The sequence below is a fragment of the Mus musculus genome, chromosome 11, assembly GCF_000001635.26.
Source record: "Mus musculus strain C57BL/6J chromosome 11, GRCm38.p6 C57BL/6J".
NCBI lineage: Eukaryota > Metazoa > Chordata > Mammalia > Rodentia > Muridae > Mus > Mus musculus.
In genome coordinates, this window is record NC_000077.6 from 113,672,107 (window position 1) to 113,692,567 (window position 20,461).

The 20,461-nt window shown below is 47.1% G+C and overlaps 2 protein-coding genes across 15 annotated transcripts in view; one reads left to right on the forward strand and one right to left on the reverse strand.

Annotated features, from left to right (window-relative positions):
• Positions 1-12,083, reverse strand: part of Fam104a (family with sequence similarity 104, member A) — a 22,871-nt gene extending 10,788 nt beyond the window's left edge. Inside the window, exons 1-2 of one of the 3 annotated variants that reach the window (NM_138598.5) lie at positions 11,756-12,045; positions 5,198-5,297 (exon numbers count right to left, since the gene is read on the reverse strand). In NM_138598.5, the coding sequence (NP_613064.2) occupies positions 5,198-5,297; positions 11,756-11,979 (324 nt within the window). In that variant the 5' untranslated portion in view covers positions 11,980-12,045. Of the gene's footprint in view, positions 1-5,197; positions 5,298-11,481 lie in introns of all 3 variants that reach the window. The other 2 variants (NM_001362751.1, XM_011249064.3) reach the window with 2 other exon arrangements.
• D11Wsu47e (DNA segment, Chr 11, Wayne State University 47, expressed) overlaps positions 12,047-20,461 on the forward strand; it is a 15,223-nt gene continuing 6,808 nt past the window's right edge. For 3 of the 12 annotated variants that reach the window (XM_017314574.2, XM_011249060.3, XM_011249059.3), the window contains exons 1-4: positions 12,047-13,165; positions 15,668-17,115; positions 19,623-19,727; positions 20,289-20,396. In XM_017314574.2, coding sequence (XP_017170063.1) covers positions 15,675-17,115; positions 19,623-19,727; positions 20,289-20,396 — 1,654 coding nt within the window. In that variant the 5' untranslated portion in view covers positions 12,047-13,165; positions 15,668-15,674. The remainder of the gene's footprint in view (positions 13,166-15,667; positions 17,116-19,622; positions 19,728-20,288; positions 20,397-20,461) is intronic. The other 9 variants (XM_017314577.2, XM_011249061.3, XM_030246052.1 and 6 more) reach the window with 7 other exon arrangements.

Consider the following 20,461-nt stretch of genomic DNA (forward strand, 5'->3'; position numbering starts at 1 on the left):
CCACTTGCCTAATCAATTTTTTTTTATTTTTGTTTTGTTATTGTTGTTGTTTTTCGAGACAGGGTTTCTCTGTATAGCCTTGGCTATCCTGGAACTCACTCTGTAGACCAGACTGGCCTCGAACTCAGAAATCCGCCTGCCTCTGCCTCCTGAGTGCTGGGATTAAAGGCGTGCGCCACCACGCCCGGCTGCCTAATCAATTTTTATCAGACTCAGTAAATCCTCTAGAAGAGAATATTGAGCTGAGACAGCAGGTAAGAACATTAGTTACTCCTACAGAAGACAAGGTTTAAGTTCCCAGCATCTCCATGACAGCTCACAACCACTCATAAAGTCCAGTTCCAAGGATTCCTATGCCTGCCTCTGACCTTCCTGGGCATTAGAGACACATGTGATGCACATATACACAGGTGAAACATGCATACACATAAAATAAGCACATCTTTAAAAGGAAGGAAAGGTTGAATGAGAAAGAAAACACACTTGCCTTTATAAAGGATTCATAAAAAGACACAAGTTAATAAGTCACTTCCTGGGCTGGAGAGGTGGCTCAGCGGTTAAGAGCACTGACTGCTCTTCCGAAGGTCTTGAATTCAAATCCCAGCAACCACATAGTGGCTCACAGCCATCCGTGATGAAATCTGACACCCTCTTCTAGTATGTCTGAAGACAACTACAGTGTACTTACATATAACAATAAATAAATCTTTAAAAAAAAAAATAGTAAGTCACTTCCTGCCTTGCTCTCTGAGAAGAGAGGTGTGCCTGACTTAGGTGCTAACTATCTGGGCTCATTAAGAATGGCTAAAAAACTAATCTTAGGCCGGGCGTGGTGGCGCACGCCTTTAATCCCAGCACTCGGGAGGCAGAGGCAGGCGGATTTCTGAGTTCGAGGCCAGCCTGGTCTACAGAGTGAGTTCCAGGACAGCCAGGGCGAAAAAAACCAAAAGAAAAAACCAAACAAACAAAACCCAAAAAACGAATCTTAGACTAGCAAACTATACCTCAATGTAAAAACAGGATCAGGGACTAAAGAAATGGCTCAGTTGGCTGTGTGAACCCGAAGACCTGAGTTTGTATCCCCAGCACCTACATAAAACTCTGGGCACAGTGGCATGCATGTGTAATCCCAGGTGACCACACAGGGGAGGTGGCAACAGGAGGAACCTGGGGGCTTACTGTCCAGCCAATTTAGGCAACATGACGAGCTCCAGGTTCCCTGAGATTCTGTCTCAAAAGCTAGGATGGAGCACCAGCAAGCCGGCTCAGTGGTAAAGGCGCTAGCCTGGAGCCCCAGAACCCACAGACAGGTGCAAAGAAACTCACCACAATGTCCTCTGACTTCCAAACATGCACCATGAGATGCACCATCATGCTTACATACAAACCATAACGTTTTAAATTAACACTAAGGTGAAGAGCACTAGAAGAAACCCACCACAGACTCCACGCATGCACACATGATCCACACAGACGGAAAGCAGGCAGGAGAATCCTAAAGCGTGTAAGTCGTTACCTCTCTAAGTCACTGGGGTTAAACCTCAAAGTTCTCAAACACCAATTAAGGATTTTGAAAAGAAGAAACCTAATTAATCTCTTTGCTTTTCCTTGTCAGCCCCTCACCCCGCATCCCTGGCACCACCATATCATACTATTTACTTGGGAATTTTTCCAGGTGAAGGAACTCTGCTTCTGTGACTGCAGAGAAGCTGGCTGCTCTTGGCTATATTTAGCAAAGCCCATCTGAACTGGCATCTGTCTTCTGAAAGCAGTTCATTCCAGTTGGGGGTAAATGGGTCTAACGCCAGGCACTACAGCACAAGTCTTCTTCTACGTCCCAGCAGCCATGCTACTTTTCTCTGGCCCAATTTCTCCACCAGAGTTGAAAAAGCCCTACTAAAATGAGAGGAAGAAGATGCAGAGCTAAGCTTCTCCCTGCACAGCAAGCCTCTAAGTCAGGCCTCACAGCCCTTCCTTCCCTCTGAACATCAAGGTAAGAGGTGTCCACTACCTCCAGCTTTCAGACAACCAAAGTCTGTGACCCAGTGACGCAGCTGCAGGTGAGTCAATGCCACAGGGATTTCCCAGTAGTGGGCAACTATTACCTACAGCGGAAGGGAGTAAGTCTTAGTTCATCTTAGTGATATTAAACAAATGCCTTCCAAATGAAAACAAGCTACCAGAAAAGGAACTCTAAAATTACTTTAGTATTTCAAGAAACACCCAGAAAATGTTCTTTTCTTTTGTTAGTATTATCTGCACTAGTGTTTTACCTGCATGAATGTCTGTGTGAGTGTCAGATCCCCTTGAGCTGGAGTTACAGCCAGCTGTGAACTGCCATGTGGGTGCTGGGAATTGAACCCGGGATCTCTGGAAAAGCACCCAGTGTTCTTAACCACAGAGCCATCTCTTCAGCTCCAAGAAACGGGTCCTGATCTTACTCTAAAGAAAATGCAATTATTGGCCAGCCTCTGAATCAAAAGGTAACACTCTTATTAAAGCACTATTTTATTAAATCAACTGGCAATATTAGTAATTTATTCTTCTCTTTTATATACAATTATCAGAAAAAGAGCCAAAAGTCTCCAAAGCCGTTTTTACGCTACAAAGAGCAGAACCTATTCCAGTGGGAAAGTCAGTCCCTTGGGCTTTACACTGTAGTAGATCCCAGCCTTCTACCTCTCCGAGCCACCTGCTGCTCACTCATTACCCTACCACAGAGCAAGCTCAGCACAGCAGCCGTGCCCTGCAAGCAACCCTGAATGGCTACCAGGCTGGGTGACCTGAAAATGGGTTCAGAGAAAGGCTGTTACAGTAGCCTTAAGCTGTACGGAGAACCAGCTAGCCCACATTTCAGACTGTTAATTCTGACCAGTTCAACAGTTAAACTTCTCTGGAAAAGCAAGCAAAAGATATGTGACCCGAAGGTTAAGTCACTAGCCACTATTTTCTTCTGGGATATCAATGCATGGATAGTAGAAACTGAGTCAAGGGTATTTTTTTATAAACTGCAATTACAAAAATATAGCGTAGCTGGGCATGGTGCTACACACCTTTAATTTCAACACTCAGGAGGCAGAGGAAGATGGATCTCTGTGAGTTCAAGGCCAGCCTGGTCTACAAAGCAAGTTCCAGAAAAGCCAGGGCTGGTACACAGAAAAACCCTGCCTCAAAAAACAAGACAAAATGAAACAAACAACATAGCCTGGCATAGTGGTGCATACTTTTAATCATACACTTTGGAAACAAGTTCAAGGCCCACCTGGTCTGCACAGCAAGTTCCAGGTTAACAGCTACACAGAGATCTTGTCCACCATTACCAACAACAACAACAAAAACCCACAACAGTCGGGCAGTGGTGGTGCACACCTTTAATCCCAGCACTCGGGAGGCAGAGGCAGGCGGATTTCTGAGTTTGAGGCCAGCCTGGTCTACAAAGTGAGTTCCAGGACAGCCAGGGCTATACAGAGAAACCCTGTCTGGAAAAAACAAAAACAAAAAACAAAAACAAAAACAAAAAACCCACAACAAAACAAAAACCCTAATACTAAAATACATGTGCTTAAAATAAGAAGACAGGGGCTTAAGGGCCAGCCCAGCCCAGCAGTTAAGAATCTTTATTGCCTTTAGAGGAAGGAGAACCCAGGGTTTAGTTCCCAGCACTCACATTTAGTTCTAGGGGAGCTGGTTTGTTTACTCTGGCCTCTGGAGACACTTCCAAGCATGTGGTGCACATAAACTTACATAGGCACATAAAAAATCTTAAAATAAAATAAAAAATAATTGGGGGAAAAAAAAGACAAAACCAGATCCAGTAAGACAGCAGGCAAAGGTACTTCTTGCCCAAGTCTGAAAACTGATTTGATTCTCAAGCCCCACCCAGTGGGAAAAAGAAGACCAATGCCTCTGTGCAGGTCGTCCAGGGCCCCCACAGTGCCCACCAGAACACAAACACACACAAATGAAAGTAATAGACTTTTTCAAGTTTTAGAAATAAAACAAAAGCCTTGAAGTTAAAAAAAAAAAAAAAAAAAAGACATTTTTATCCTGTTCCCAAGCATCAAAGCCACAGAGAGCATGGTTGCAAGTCCATGGCTGTTTTAAGGCTAAGATGCTGATGGCATCTTTGATTGCCAGTTTCCATCATCCCTGGGACTCCCCAGCCATCCCATTATACAAAAACTCAACTACTTTTTGGCTAAATAATTACTTAAAATCAAAATGCGCAGACTAATATTTTTAGAGGTGCAAGATGCTATCAGAGCCCAAGCCTAACATGGCAGAACATACTCTAGCCCTGGTCATTAATGTGAAGGTCAGTGTCCCCTCCATGGTGACTGTGGATTGGCAGGACAGAATCTAGATACTATGCAGATCCTATTAGTGGGAACCAAGTACAGCAGGATTTGTTTGTTTAGTGTGTGCGCGAGGACCCAGCTACCGCACGGCAACCATAAGGAGTTGCATCCTCTGCATCCTCGGTCAGAGATGCCGTCAGAGTTAAACAGTAACAGCCATGGACTTGCATCCATGCTGCCTGGAATGCCGAGTGTGCTCCTCATCTCCATCCCACTCTCCTGCCTGCCCTCCCTAGAAAGAACACATTCTAGAACACACTAGAGAATAAAAGCCCTTTACAAGGAATCTGTGTACACACACTATACATACTCTGATGCCTAAAACCGCTACTGAATACAAGTAACAAAATGTCTCCCTTGGGGACAATCATACTTTATAAACCATCAGGAAATGGGCTAGTGCTGGAAATATAAAATTAGAGGATTCAAAGATAGGCTTCAAAGTCCATGAAACTATTATAAGACTCTGTGTGTGTGTGTGTGTGTGTGAGTGAGTGAAAACAAATATGTAAATGATACTTGCCTGGCAGGACAGTGCCTGCCTTCCTCAAAGAGGCTTTGACTCAAAAGGGGAATTAAAGGCCTGCTGTGCCAGTACTTAGCCACAACCCAGCAATAAGGAGAGAGAACAGCCACAAACTTGAGGCCAGCCAGGTTTACAGACTGAGTTCCATGCCAGGCAGAACTGCACATTAAAAGTCTGCCTCAAAATAACGAGACTGGAAAGTAAGCAAGTGAAGTGGAAGCTGCCCCAGTCAAGGAAGGAGAGGTATTCTTTGACGCTCCAACTATGCAATGGAGACCGGGTCAGCGGCTATGCCTGTGGCCACTCTGCCTACCTCTGTGTCCCAGGAGTCCTGGAAGATGGGGTTCCTACTGCTCCTTTTGGTCTGGGGAGGAGGGTGGTTGTCATCATCACTGCCATTTCTTCTCCTTTTTCTGAAATTTAAAAACAAAGAGAAAAAATAACCAGCTATGGAGCTTGCAGACATTTCAATTATAAACCATGACAACATAGAAAAATTTACCCTCTTTCCTAAAAAAATTAATCCACCATAACATCTCAAGCAGAGACAGCCAGTCAGGCCAAGCTGAACAGGGAAAGGCTGGTTTCCAAATGCCTGCTGGGGACAGAGTAACAGGAGGGGGATAATGATGAAGTTTCCCCAGCTCAGTTTCTGCTTGCCATATCCTCAGAAATTATAATTCCAAATCCCCACTCTACTCCTAGTCCCACAGAGCATGCCCTAAAATACACACAAGATGGTGCAGTGTGGCGTGGCGTGGCATGGGAGCACACAGGTTGGTGAGAGGTTCTAATGTCTGCTTGGTGGCAGGATGGGAAGGAAGGTCTCTGAGCCATCACTGGGAAAGCTCAGGCTACAGCACAGCACTGCAACATCACTGCACTGAGCAACGGCACATGCTGGTTAGAACTGCTGGGCTAAAGGGGAAATAAGTCACCTTGCTCCAGCAAGTGCTCGCAGTATGACAGAGCGGTTACTTAGCTTATCCACAAGAGTTAAGTACAATCAGACTTAAAATCAGGATTTTTACCTCAAAGTAGAAAATAGAAATAAACGAAAGGAGGAATAGCTAGCTAGCTCTAAAACGAACTGCCTGGAATACCCTGCCCCATATGGCAGCCACTAATAATGTGGCCACTTAAATTTACCTAAGCCAAAATTCAAAATCCCCATCTTGCTGGGCATGATGGCTTGCATTTCTAATCCCCGAATTCAGGAAGCAGAGACAGGGGGATCACTGCAAGTTCAAGGCCTGTTCTGTGCATCCAGGCCATCAAGGGTAAGGCTGTCTCAAAAAAGCAAAATTATTTTAAAAAATAAAAAAATCCAGTTACTGCCAGGCATAGTGGCTATGCCTACAATCCTAGCAAACAAGAAGCTGAGGCAGGAGAATCGCTACACATTTGAGGCCACCCAAAGCAACACTGAGCTTCAAACACAGCACAAGACCTCATAGCATTATGCTTAACAGCACAGCCTCTTCACTGCAGCAGCTCAACTGAAGTGACCATATATAGCTTTGGCTCAGCAGAGCCGAACAGCCAGCACCTCCTTCAGGTTACTTCACACAGCTAGCCCAGACGCAGCCACGCTGCCCGCTACCTCTAGGCCAAACTGCTCAAGTAAGACCAAGTACTCACTGCACCACTCAGGGTGCCAGGCCTCACCCATCACAAGATGCGCCTAAGGCTAGCTCCTAGCTGTTCCTACACCACCCTTCGGTGAGACCAACTTCCTCAAGGCTGCCGTGCTAAGCACATTCACAAGAGGCTGGCTGCAGTCCTGCAGCTACTGCCGCTGCAGCCACTCCAGTCTTCACCATACCCAGCATAAATATACTGTAGGGGGGCTGGTGAGATGGCTCAGTGGGTAAGAGCACCCGACTGCTCTTCCGAAGGTCAGGAGTTCAAATCCCAGCAACCACATGGTGGCTCACAACCATCTGTAACAAGATCTGACTCCCTCTTCTGGAGTGTCTGAAGACAGCTACAGTGTACTTACATATAATCAATAAATAAATCTTTAAAAAAAAATAAAAAATAAAAAATAAATAAATATACTGTAGGAATCCACAATCCCTAACACGCTCACACACAACCACAGTTAGCACACAAAAGCCTGCTGTTCAAGTACAGGGTCCTGTAACTGTTTCCATGCGGCACCTATCCCTCTGACAGCAAAGGCAAAGGTTAGGTGAACAGCTCTTTTCGTTCATTCAAGCAATGCAGCCCATTCATTGATAGTACTAAACTCATGCTAGGGATTGAAAACACAGAACAACTTCATATGCCCGAGTCCCCAGCTCTCCGCTTTAAGGCTGATCAAGCTGTAGCTGTACTGCTACAGAGGCTGCTCAGAAAGCAATCAACTGCTGGTGTTACAACTATTTAAAATTCACCTGGGGGTTGGTGAGATGCAGGTAAAGGTGCTTACTGCCACCAAGCCTGACAGCCTGGGTTCCAACTCAGGTCCCACGTGGTGGGAGAAAACTGACTCTCACAAGTTGCTCTCTGAGCTCCAAACACACTCACACCTCTACACACACACTAGTTAAATATATTTTAAAAGCCAAAAGCGAAATCGATCAGAGACCACAGAAACTCCTGTTTCACTGAAGAAAAAAAGGCTAACTATTGTAAATTTATTATAAAAAAGCTGCAAAATATAAATTGTAAAAGGATTTATTTTACTTATGTATTTATTTATTTGGACATAGTTCCAATGTAGCCTTGGAACGCAAACTCACTATGTATAAGTAGACCAGGCCAGCCTCAGTAATCCACCTGCCTCTGCTTCCCAAGTACGGGGACTAAAGGTGTGTACCAGCACACCTAGTAGGAAAGGATATCTTAGACCTATATACCGAGAAAAATGCCTGTCTAGTGAGCAATGCCAGTCCTAAATTATTTTACTGTAAGCAACAACAACAAATAAATAAAACTAACAAAATACAAAAACAAATGACTGCTTCTAAACCCTAGAAAGAGGTTCAGCAAAGAACAAAACTTCAAAGATTCTGTAGGCCCGCAGTTCTTTACTTTGGGATAGATTGCAGTATCAGCTCTGCTTGGTTAGTGTTTTCAGATTTATTTTATGTTTATGAGTGCTTTGCCTACATGTCCATGGTGTCAGAAGGCTTTGGCTCCCCTGGAGCTGGAGTTACAGACAGTCACCATGTTGGTGCTGGGAATTGAACTTAGGTCCTCTGCAGGAGCAGTTAAGCACTCTTAGCTGCTGAGCCATTTCTGCAGCCATCAGCTGTTGTTTAACTGAGTAAGGAAAATTTTTGGATTACCAAAATGTTGTTTTGGCAAAAAAATCTTTACATAGTAAAAATTTACTGGGCAGCACTGTCAAGTTCCATACATCCAAAGGGCTTATCAATTATGGAGAAAATGCTTCCAAGAAAGAGATAAAAGGCAATACTAGGCCTGATGGGACAGTCACCTTCAATCTGTATGTACACTTAGGAGGCAGAGACAAGAGAATCTCTTTGAGTTTGAGGTCTCTCTGGTCTACATAGCGAGTTCCAGGACAGCTAAGACCACACACAGGGACAGTCACAAAAACAAACTAAAAAACCAAAACCAAACAAACAAAAAAATACACAACAACAAAAAAAAAGAAGGAAAAAACTAAGGAGTTTATTTACACACACACACACACACACACACAGGGAAAATGGGTGTTATACAGTTGCAGCTTTCCATATGCAGCAAGTCCCTAACCAAGATTATGATTAGAAGCCAAAATCATCACTCTGGCTCAAGAGCTTGTATCCTGAAGACTCTGAAAACATCCTACTCTTAAGAATGAGCTTACGAGCTGGGCGTGGTGGCGCACGCCTTTAGTCCCAGCACTTGGGAGGCAGAGGCAGGTGGATCTCTGAGTTCGAGGCCAGCCTGGTCTACAGAGTGAGTTCCAGGACAGCCAGGGCTACACAGAGAAACCCTATCTTGATAAACAAAACCAGAAATAAACAAACAAACAAACGAATGAACAAACAGTAACTTAGTATATAAACTGAACTAAGAAGCTTCTCCTCCACCCCACTACAGGCATTTTGCATGAGACAAGGTCTGCTGGGAGAGACCCTCAACAGTGGCAGCACACTGGCACCTCAACTTTTATCTTATCAGCATGACAACAGCTGGCTATGCTTGGGGCTGCTGAGTCACTGCAACCAAACTTTATGAGGCTGACCAAAACTTGCCATCTCCTCATCTGTAACAGGGCATTTTCCTCCCAGTACCAATAGCAGCACTGGGCTGTTCTACTGTTGTCATCTGCCTCTGGGCAAGTCATGTAAGATCTGTCAGTTTCTCAGTGTATAAGCACCATCTCTCGGGCCTCTTTTCAGTGGTCAGGAGCTAAGAATGAGCTCTACTAGGCTCCATGTTTGTTGTTCTTAGTTTTCATTATTAAATGCCTCCCTAGAACACTCAGCTTTCGATACCCTTATTAATAATTGACAAGATCACAAGTTTACAGTCGGTTCACTGTCTTTCTAGGCACCTCCTTTCCACTTAGGGAAAAACAATTGCTAGATCTATCACCCCCAGAATGGCTGGCTCCATCACTTTTCATATCTCACTTCTGTCCTATTTTCCTGGTCCTCTTCAAAGAACCTTAGGCAGACTTAAATAGAAAGTACAACAACTGGTTTTCATTTTATTATAAAAGGTCTCACCAGGTAGCCTGGATGGCCTGGAACTGGCTATACAAAACAAGTTAGCCATGAACTCGGATCCTCTGCCTCTTGAGGGCTGGGGTTAAAGACAAGCACAATCATAGTCCATCTCAAATGCTTCTTACTATAGGTGTCTCTCTCCCAATTCATATGTAGACGCTAAGGATCTGTGATAAGGCATACTTCCTTACCATACAACCACCCTTCTACAGTGTTCTCAGTCTACTGAGAAAGTCTGACACCAGAGGGGGCCAAGCTAGCTCATGGGTGATGAGAAAGAATAAAAAAATAAATAAATAAAAATTAGGCAAGAAAGGTCTGTCCTTGATAACTGGTTTTTAAAGAAGTCACCAGAAAGAGGGGGAAAAAAAGTCACCAAAATATATAAACACACTAAGATTTCTATAAGTATATTAGATAAAAAGAATCTGTAATCAGCACAAACTTACACTACTTGTCTGCAGCACTAGATTTAAAAAAATCTGTTAGTGACAGAAAATGCTGAGGGCTGTCACATGAGGGAGACATTCCAAAAGAATCTAAAAGATGGCAGTCAGCTCAGGCTTGCTGCATCTAAAGGTCACAGCCCTAACTCTAATGGTGTGACTGTAACTGGTCCATAATTCCAACTTGACCTAATTTGAACCTTCCAATGATTTCTAATAACTGGCAAGATTATGGCTTCATTCTATCTGTACAATCAGTAAGATTAAACCTTTTGGAGTACATTAATGCCATGGACCAGATTATAATTCTGGCAAGCACCTTCTAATTTCCAATTTAGTTTGATCATTTTTTTTTTGACACAAGTACAGGCTTTCTACTACAATTACTATAGAACCAAAATCAGTCACTCAATTCAGTCTAGGGACCTTAAAATTCTCACCACTGGATCAAGTCATCTCAGAATGTTGGGGAACCCCAGTCCCATGAAATAACTGTTTCAGGGAGAAGCCTTGCAAAACAATGATTACATTCATAACCAAAGAATGCAAGGAACAAGACTCAGGGCTGAGGAGATGGCCCAGCCACGGAAGACCCCTGTTAGTCCTACAGAGGACTGGGGTTTTGTTCCCAGCCCTCCTCTGAGTCTACGTTGACACTAGACACGCACGTCGTGATGTACATACATATACACAGGCAAACCACTCATACACATAAAATAAAATAAGTAAAATCATTTATGAGAGAAAATAAAAAAGCAAGCCTACGATCCACCTTCTTTAAGCCTGAGACGACTACGGAATAAAGAGCCGCGAGCCTGAATAGACTTAGATAAATAAATGAGTCTCTCTAAATCCGTTCTCTGTTCTCCACCAGAGAAATGAAAAAGTACAACTTAGCGTAGATGTAGATAGATCGTCAAGCATCTTATTAGGAGACTTTCCAGTAAGAAATAAAGCCAGCCTTCTTCATTCTGAGGTAAGGCGTCCCAACTTACTTCTTCCCAGACGGAAAATAAGGAGAAAAGAAACTTCATCTGGATCGGGCCTAAAGCCCCGAGGGGCCGCCCGCCTAGTGAGGGTTGAGAGTAACTCGTGGTGTTAGCCACCTCCCTGCTCCCAGCCAACTGGCCCCTCATCCAAACTGTTTAGAATCCTGCCTGCTAATGCTACAACCGAGAGTGGGTCACCACCCACCCGGGTCCATCAGATGAGGGAGGGCACAGCGCTGCGGTCTGCCCTAAGCCCTCCCAGCTGCAGGGGTTAAGCCCAACCCCCGCCTTTCTCCTGACCTTGGGGCGCCAGCAGCTCCCCGCCCCCGAAGCATCCCGTCCCCTCTCCGAGGCGCCTCGCTCGAAGGGAGCCATCTCTTCCAGATCGGCCATCCCTCCCATCCCCCTACCACCACCGCCCGCCTCAATTTAGGAAGGACCACACCGTCCGTCTCGTCGGGCCGAACAAACCTCATTCCGAAGCGGAAAGGGCAGAAGACGAAGAAAACAAGGAAAAGACGGAGAAGGGGCAGCCCTGGATTCCAGAGCGTCGCCTCCCTGGCTGCCCACGGGGTCCAAGTGTCAGAGGCGGCGCCACCTTCTCCCCTCCGCCTCCTCCGACCGCAGAGCAGCGCAGCCCAGAGCCTCGCACCACCACCCCGCCGGCTCCGTCCGCCCCTCGGCTCCAGAGCGCACATCCTCGGCCGAGGGGCCGCGGAGAAAGCGGGTTCCCCCCTTCCCTCACCTGGGGCGGAGGCGCTCGCTCATGGCAGCTGGTGAAGGCGAGCGACGCGGCGCCGCCCCGCGCCGACAGCGAACAGTCGGAGCTGTGTCCCGGCGCCCGCCACGCCCACCCGCACGGGTCTGAGCTCTGACCGCCGCCGCGCGGGTGGTTGCTGCGGGCGCTGAGTCCCCCTCGGGCCGACCCGGACCACAGCCACTTCCGGTGTCGCCTCCGCGCCTCCCCATGTCGCAGGCGCCGTGGTACTGTCCTCCTGCGGCTGCGCGGAGGCGGGACGCCGGCCGCGCTTTCCCATCACCGCGCACGCAGGAAGAGGCGGGTCCCAGAGGGAAGACTGACCGGGAACTTCCAGGACCCCCGTTTAGGTGTCCGGGGCAGCCGCCTGTTCAAAAACAAAACAGGACACGACGTAAAAGTCAAGCCAGATTTTAGATAAATTACATTATTTGACGATCATTGATACTTGTCTCTGCGTTAAGCCTCTCTAAGGTGAAAATTTTAAAAAGAACCAGACGAGCTCCATCAGGCACAGACGCGGACGGCCACAGGCTCAGGGGTCCTCTGGTTGGGAAGGTGTTGGTGGGCTCCGGGTTCTAAGAGTGTGCGGCGTGGAACTTCGCGTCTCCGAACGGTGCGGAGCCCGTTCCATGGAGTAGCTAAGGGCTGGGCTATTTTTCCGCGACCTTTGTTGCAGGTCAAGAGAGGAGTGCGGAACAGGCGAACGGGATAACGGAGTTCCGTACCGGGAAGGGCCACGCCCACCTGCTGGAAGAGGCCGGACCGAGAGGTGTGGGGGAGACCGGCAGGCGTGGGAACGCGGCGGTGTGGACGGAGCTGCCTCGCGGCTGGCGAGGTGAGCTTGATCAGTGGCGAATCGCGAGGTCCCTGCCCGCCGTGAGTTGCGCACACCTGTCATCCCCATTCTTGGGAGGAGAAGCTGCAAGACCAGGAGGTCAGAATCATCCTCGACTGTGTAACAAGTTCGAAGCCAGCCTGGGCTACTTGAGACCTTGTCTCCCATGTGATCTCACCACCACCACCAGAATACGTGTACTCTAAGACTTGGGGAAGTCTTAACTTTGGTTGTCAGACGCATTCCCTTTTCTCTGTCAGGAGCATAATCCAGTTCTTTGTCTAGGACTCAGTACTATCAGCTCCCCACCTTACACAAACTGATATTCAGAGTTTCTGCCAAACGTGAACAGTGATCCATAAGCATGGGGGTCTTTAGGAGAGTCGACAAGAGGTCAGGCAGGAAAACGAAACCCCTGTTAAAGTGTAGGGTGTAGAGTCTGGCGTAGTAATGCACGCCTTTTAATCCCACTACTCAGGAGGCAGAGCAAGCTGATCTATGTGAGTTCAAGGCCATCCTGGTCTACCTAGTGAGAGTTCCAGGGAAGACAAGGCTACCAGGTAAGACCCCATCATCTCAAAAAAGTCTACCGTTAAAACTGGAAAGTCCAACCGGGCGGCGGTGGCGCGCGCCTTTAATCCCAACACTTGGGAGGCAGAGGCAGGCGGATTTCTGAGGTCAAGGCCAGCCTGGTCTACGGAGTGAGTTCCAGGACAGCCAGGGCTACACAGAGAAACCCTGTCTCCAAAACAAAACAAACAAAAAAACTGGAAAGCCCATGTATTGTCTTTGTCGTGTGCCCTTCAGTGCGGCAGTGCATTCTCACTAACAGAAGACTTATGGTGCACTCGGTGGGAAACAGTTTGGGTGTGCCTTTTATGAACGATAAAGTAATGGTTGCTTTAAACAAATGGATTTTTATCTTGTAAAGTGGTTTCAGACTCAGGGTTTGGGGGGTTTGTTTGTTTTTTATTTTTTTTAATCTATTTACTGGCCAGGAGGTATTTTCAGTCACGGTATTAAATAGTTATAGTAAACATGTTTATTCGTTCAACAAATGTCACATACCAGCGTCAGTGGTAGAGGTGTGTCTGCGTGGGCATTGATGGAGAGACAATCTCCCTGTGTAGTCCAGGCTGCCATTAAACCACCTTAGCTTCCTCAGAGCATTCAGGGGTACACAATATGCTTTGTGGTAGTAGATTTTGAGAATGGAGTCATCCCCAGGAGAGATGGTTCCTGGCCTTTGGAATTTTAAAGATGTAGTAATAGCTCACAGGCGAGCTTTGTAATTCAACCCTCTCCTTTCCCAACTCCAGAGAATAACAAGAGATAGATATAGTGTGTAATGTACTTTTTTTTTTTTTTGGTTTTTTTTGGGGGGTTTTTTGAAACAGGGTTCTGTCCTGGAACTCACTCTGTAGACCAGGCTGGCCTCGAACTCAGAAATCCTCCTATGATTATATATCCATATACATATGAATAATCAATTATATTACAATTTATAACTTAAAAATGGAGATCATACCCATCTGTTTATTGGTTTTGTTTTGTTTTGTTTTGTCTTTTTGAGACAGGGTTTCTCTGTATAGCCCTGGCTGTCCTGGAACTCACTCTGTAGACCAGGCTGGCCTCGAACTCAGAAATCCGCCTGCCTCTGCCTCCTGAGTGCTGCGATTAAAGGCGTGCACCACCACGCCCGGCTCATTGTTATTTGTGTGTGTGTGTGTGTGTGTGTGTGTTGCTATATTAATCTGAGCAGAGATTCAGATTCATTTCTCCTGAATGAGGGGAAACCCTCCTTTATTTATTTATTTATTTAGGAGACAGGATCTCATAAATCTCAGGCTAGTCTACTGACCTGGCCATCCTGTCTCTACTTCAGGGTGCTGGAATTGTGAATGTCTACCATACCACAGTATCGGGTTTTATGCAGTGCTGGGGATGGAACCCAGGTCTTCGTGCTTGCCAGGTCGACTGAGCCACATCCCCAGCTGATAAGAGTTCTCCTGAGTCCTTACACCCCAGTGAATCTCGCTTGTGTAACTTTAGAAACGTTCAAACCAGTTTTTGCACCCCCATGGATGTCATACTTCCTTGTTCCAGCCTTAAAGAGCAGGGTCAAGAAGAGTGGGTGTGATTTATTGAAGAATTCCTGAAAATGGGAGGGGCTCTGAGGGAGGAATGCCCACCTGGTGGACCCCTTTCACCTTTTTACTAAGTGTATGTCTATGTGCCTGCATGAGTTTGTTATATATGTGCACACTGTGTCCCAGCAGGTCAGAGGACACCAGACTCCCCCAAAAGGAGAATTATAGGTGGTCATTGTTAGGTCTCAAACCCAGGACAAATGGTGCCTATTTAACGTGTCATAATGGACCTGGCCTCCTTGTTTCCTAGCATCCCTCATTCCCTACCAGTTACAAGGTATGGCTGGCATACCCCTTCCCCTAGCCTGAGCTTCTCCCAGCTGCTCTTCCCCATGGAATCCATTTATTTTGTGAAAGGCAGGCCCTTTTGTCTCTGCCTTTCACTCTTGTGGCTCCGCCTTCTCCCCTCCCCTACTCTTCCCACATGACCCAGGCTCACATCCACTCTGGACTCTCCCAGATGTCTTTGCCTCTAGTTATGTGCTCCCTTTTAAAGGCTCTAAGTAGATTTTTTTTTTCTTAATCTTTAAGGTTTTGTTTAATTTTGTTTTTTAACAATTTTATTGAACTCATGTAGCCTCCACTTGACATAAATAACAAAGTCAAGTTCTGGCTGACATTTTTAATGTCTTTTCCTCTAAGCATTAACTTACTAGATGTTAAGTCTTTTGGTTTTGTGTTGCTTTGTTTTTTTGTTTGGGTTGTTAATGCTTTTTATTTTATTAATTTTTTTTTTGAGATGGTCTCACTATGTGTAGCTCTGGCTGTACTGGAACTCACTATGTAGATAAAACTGCATAGTGAACTTGAGGCCAGCCTGGGCCTATCTTAAGCAGAGCAAACAAAAGTTAAAAATCCATGCTGTTGACGGTTACTCTGTGTTGCTCATCGGCTCCCACCTTTACCTTCCAGGAAGAGCATGGGTGCAGCCGAGCCCCGGATGGAAGTGTGTCCTTATTGTAAGAAGCCGTTTAAGCGTTTAAAATCCCACTTGCCGCACTGTAAAATGAGAGGACCGTCCATATCTGCTGATCAAAATGTTTCTCAGTCCAAGCCAGCTGCACTTGCTCAAAAAGAGAAGAGTCCTACCAGAGACTTGACCAGAGCTAAAGAGAAGGAGCTAGAGGTAGACCGTCCGAAAAGAGCTGTGAAAGCAGAAACCAGCAGGGCATCGTGGACAGCTGCAGCCTCTCCGCTTCCAGAGGGGATCTTGGGAAGCGTGCGGATAACAAAAGCAGAAGGAGAAAACAAAGATCAAAATCAGTTCTCCTTCCAAGCACTCAGCCAGGCCAAGCCAGAGGTGACTCTGCAGAGAGTCACAACCCCTTGGTCTCCTGCGTCAGATGCCACCTCTCCTAAGAGAGAACTCACCCAAGATGTGTCTGAGTCCAAGGGAAGTCCGTGTCCCTCAGAGACAGAAGCGCCTTCACTGGTCAGCTCAGTGGAACCTTTTCTTGCTAATCAAGATAGAAAATATTCATCAACCCAGCCTCATGCTAACCCAGCCACTTCTGTCGGGCTCAAGTTAGGCACAGTTGACCCCCAAAGACAGAAGCTTCGGGTAAAATTATTAGATGTGCCTCTTAGTGATCGTCATTCTCCAAAGAGTGGCAGCCACGGGGTTCAGAGAGTAACACCCTCAGTGTTGAGCAGGGAGGAAGGTTCCCAAGATGGAGGCCACCTCTTGGGAGTCTCTGCCCACCCTGGTAACACCAAGACCCAGAAGTCAGAATCACTCCTCCTGGGCCTTCACACTGGCCTGCTGGGTAAAGCACCGGTCAGAGAGCATCAGGAACTTGGCCTTGGCATGGAGTTGAGCCAGAGCAAGGGAAATACTGAGAACAGGATGTCTGTCACCAACGTACAGGAAGGGGCTGGCTTGGGCCAAGGTGGTAAGGACCCCATTACAGCCACAAAGGCAAAGCCACATACCGCCCTCGAACTTAGGAACGTGTTCATGCCGGAGTCAGGGAATCAGAGCCTCACCTCTCCGGCTGTGACATCTACTCCAGAAGAGAATGCTCAATTCTGTGGCCAAAGCCATGTCCCTGCCATAACACTGTCAGTGGGAAGTGTGAGAGATGTTCTGGAACCCACATCTTTCTACCAGCCCCACACGGCCCAGGCAGGGCACTGCCTAATGTCATACTCAGCTCAGTATCCCGTTCCTAAAACCTTCGTTGGGCATGTTGCTGCTGTTACCTCAGGGGCTCCTCCCAGGTCCGTGGGACTGGAGTGGTTTCCAGAACTCTATCCTGCTTATGTTGGACTAGGGGTGCTGCCAAGGAGGCCTCCGCCTTGGAGCTTAGCAGCTCAGGTCCCTCCTCTTCCCACTTTGCAGGGCAGGAGCGTCTCGAAAGGTAAGAGAGCATGTTTGCAAGGGCTGCCCTGCCCGTCCAGAGTGCTCTGCCTTTGAAATAAGGGTCAGAATTAGTCACTTTGCTTCAGGTAACTAATTCTCGCCCGCACAGTCTACCCCACATTTGACTTGGTTGATGGAAGAGAAGTCTTGGTCCAGAGTCAATTTTAATGTTCCTTCTCCCTTCTCCTCCATGAGAGTTGAAGGTTAGACTGGGACAGGCTGCTAATCCAGATAGCAGTTGACTGTCTAGACTGGAGAGAGGCATAGCAGGAATTCAGTGGGTAAGTCACACGTGCTGGTGCGTGCCTAGGCAGGTGGATCTTTGAGTTCAGGGCCAGCCTGGTCTACAGAGCAAGTTTCAGGATAACCAATGCTACATAGTCTTGGGAGAAAGGAAGAAAGGAAGGAAAGAAATCCAACGGGTAGGGCTCTAAGGGATGAGTGGCAGGCTGGGAAGCAAGGCCTGTGGGTGCAAAGAGTATGTCCTCAGCTCAGATTACCTCTGTGTAAGGTCCTCTGAAGTTGTACCTGGAAGTGAGCCCACCTTGGCCAACTAGAGAGAAGCAAAGTCAGGGTGCCGCAGGGACTCTGGTCCAAAGGTGGCAGTTTTCTGGAGGCTACACCTTGTGTTTTGAGGTGAGCTATGGGCTTTATGGTTTGTCTTTTAAAAACAAACAAAAAAACCAACTTAATTTCAAGTATGTCTATTAGGGTATAAACATTGGAGACAGACGTAGACTGTGCCGTGCCTGTGGAGGCCGGAAGAGGGCATCAGGTCCTTGGTGCCGGCGTTAGAGGTGTTTGAAAGCTGATGGATGTAGGTGCTGGGGACTGAACCCAGGTCTTCTGGAAGAGCGGTCAGTGTACAGTCTTCCCTACTGCAGCTAGCTCTCCACTATTTGTTTTGAAGAGACTTTGACCTTGCATGAGTGTGGACTGTGGAATTCGTTAGAAGCCAGTGGGGTTTTGGGGGTTTTTTTGGTTGGTTGGTTTTTAAGATTTTTGTTTTATTGTATTTTCAAGATAGGGTTTCTCAGTGCAGCCAGCCCTGGCTGTCCTCGACTTGCTTTGAAGACCAGGCTGGCCTTGAGCTCACAGAGATTGCCCTGCCTCAGCCTCCCAAGTGCTGGGATTAAAGGTGTGTGCTACCATGCCTGGCTAGGAGGGCTGTCGGTTTGTTTGTTTAATGTAAATGGGAGTTCTTGTGCAGTGTGCACCAAAGCAGGCAGTAGCCCATGGAAACCAGAAAGGGGTCCAATCCCCAGGAACCACGGTTTTAAAATAGTCGTAAGCCACCACATGAGTTTTGGGAACCAAACCTGAGGCCGCTGCAAGAGTACCGCGTGCTCTTAACTACTGAGCCCTCTGTCCGTACCCCAACGTGCTCTTTTCCATTGTTGTATAATATTATCATTTGAGCATTTTTATACCCACAGCAGCTTTTACCACACCCACTCACCCCGTCCATCTTAATTTATCCTGTATCTGACAAACCAAAAAGACCAGAAAACCGTGGGCAGGAAAGATGAGCTGTCTGGCTTGAACACACACGGAGAAATCTGTGGAAAAGAACCACTCGTTTTCTGACTCCGTTTGTTATTCATGTGGCAGAATAAATGGGAAGGCTGGGAGGAGACCTGACGTTGGGGGGGGGGGGGTCTCAGAACATACATGGCAAATAGAGATGACTGTGAGAGGGAAGCACAGGTATTTCCAGAGCACTCCAGAAGGCAGCACCTCGAATGCTGGCGTGGGTCTCAGCAGTCCTGGGAAGAAGGGTGACACCCCAAGCCCAGTCACTGGTGGGTGGGTCGAAGTCAAAACAGGCATGCTTTCAAACAAACAAACAGTCTTTAGAATATGTTGGCAGGGTTCATCTGACAAATTCATGTGAAAAATGATTTAGGGGCTATGGATGCAGCTCAGTGGTAAGGACATGTGACATGGGGTTTTAGCATATATGATCCTGGACTCAGGCGACAGTGGGGTAGGGGATGTAGAGAACAGAGAGGTTCTGTATTTGGTTCTGGGTTTGGGGTCCAAGACTATATATATGTAGATGGTCCAGATGTATTTTCAGTCCAGAATCTAAAGGTTTTGGTCCACGAATTTCAGGCTATTCAACCTGTAGTAAAAAGTCATGCTTCGTCCTAAGTTCACAGCAGTAAACCGAGGGTTAGCCAGGCCTGGGCACACACAGGGTAGGCAGAGCAGTCACCCTGTGCAAGGCCTCTGTCATAGCAGTAAACTGAGGGTTAGCCAGGCCTGGGCACACACAGGGTAGGCAGAGCAGTCACCCCGTGCAAGGCCTCTGTCAGTAAGAGCTTTGGCCTGAGGCAGACTTGACTTCCTGGTGTAGTTTAACTACAGCCCAGTGAGGTGCTCATTGATCTACCTGTAGGGCGTGCTTTTCCTGAGGCCCAGTCTGAAGGATGTGCCACTGCCTGCTGGGGGGAGGGATGGTTCTAGATCAACTGTCACAGTGACTTCTGTTTGGAACCGTAGTTCCTTGGTGGGGACGAAGTTCGGCTGATAGCAGGAGTCTGGAACCCCTGACGCTTACAACTTCCAGCCTCCCTCTAATGAGACTCTTGGGAGCTGTGCACAAAGGTGAGGACGGTGTTACTGGCTCTTGGTTCTCTTGCTGGCTCCAGGCCTGTGGAGAGGTTTCTCAGCTGTAGGCTGTTTAACCAAGGCAGAAGAAAAGAGGAGCGGTTGTCATTCTGTCTGGTTCCATTTGGAATCAGGCATCAGTCAGTCAGTCAGTCAGAACCCCGAGCTGGCAGAGCAGCAGCTCCTGTTTATTATGCAGCTTTCACTTCTTCAAACCCACCCTGCCACCCGCCCCCAGCCCTCCCCTCCCTCCCCACAGTGATCAATGAAGGCAGTAGTTAACCAAGCCTATTTCTCTGCATCACTTGAGTTTAACCCAGCTCCCAGTGTGGGAACAAGTGGTCTGAACTTAGTCAAATCCTTCACAGCTTAGCCCTGCTGTCTATTGAATTAACATGTTGCCTATGGAAAAGTAAAAGTGTATCTATAGTTTAAATAGGGCAGCCTTACATAGGTATCTAAATTCTGTGAGTTAGAGCTAGCAGGGCCACTGAATAATGTGTATCTACTGGGCCCCAGCCCAGCCGCTAACCATGTGCCTTGCCTCTGTTTGCACAGGGTGGGTGCAGTGCAACACCACCATAAAGAAGAGTGGTGTCGGTGGTCTCACGATGCTCTTCGCTGGCTACTTTATCCTGTGCTGTAACTGGAGCTTCAAGCATCTGAGTAAGCCTCGTAACCAGTAGCTTTAGTGACTAGTCGCCTCCCCTTGGGCTCTGGAGGTCAGCTGT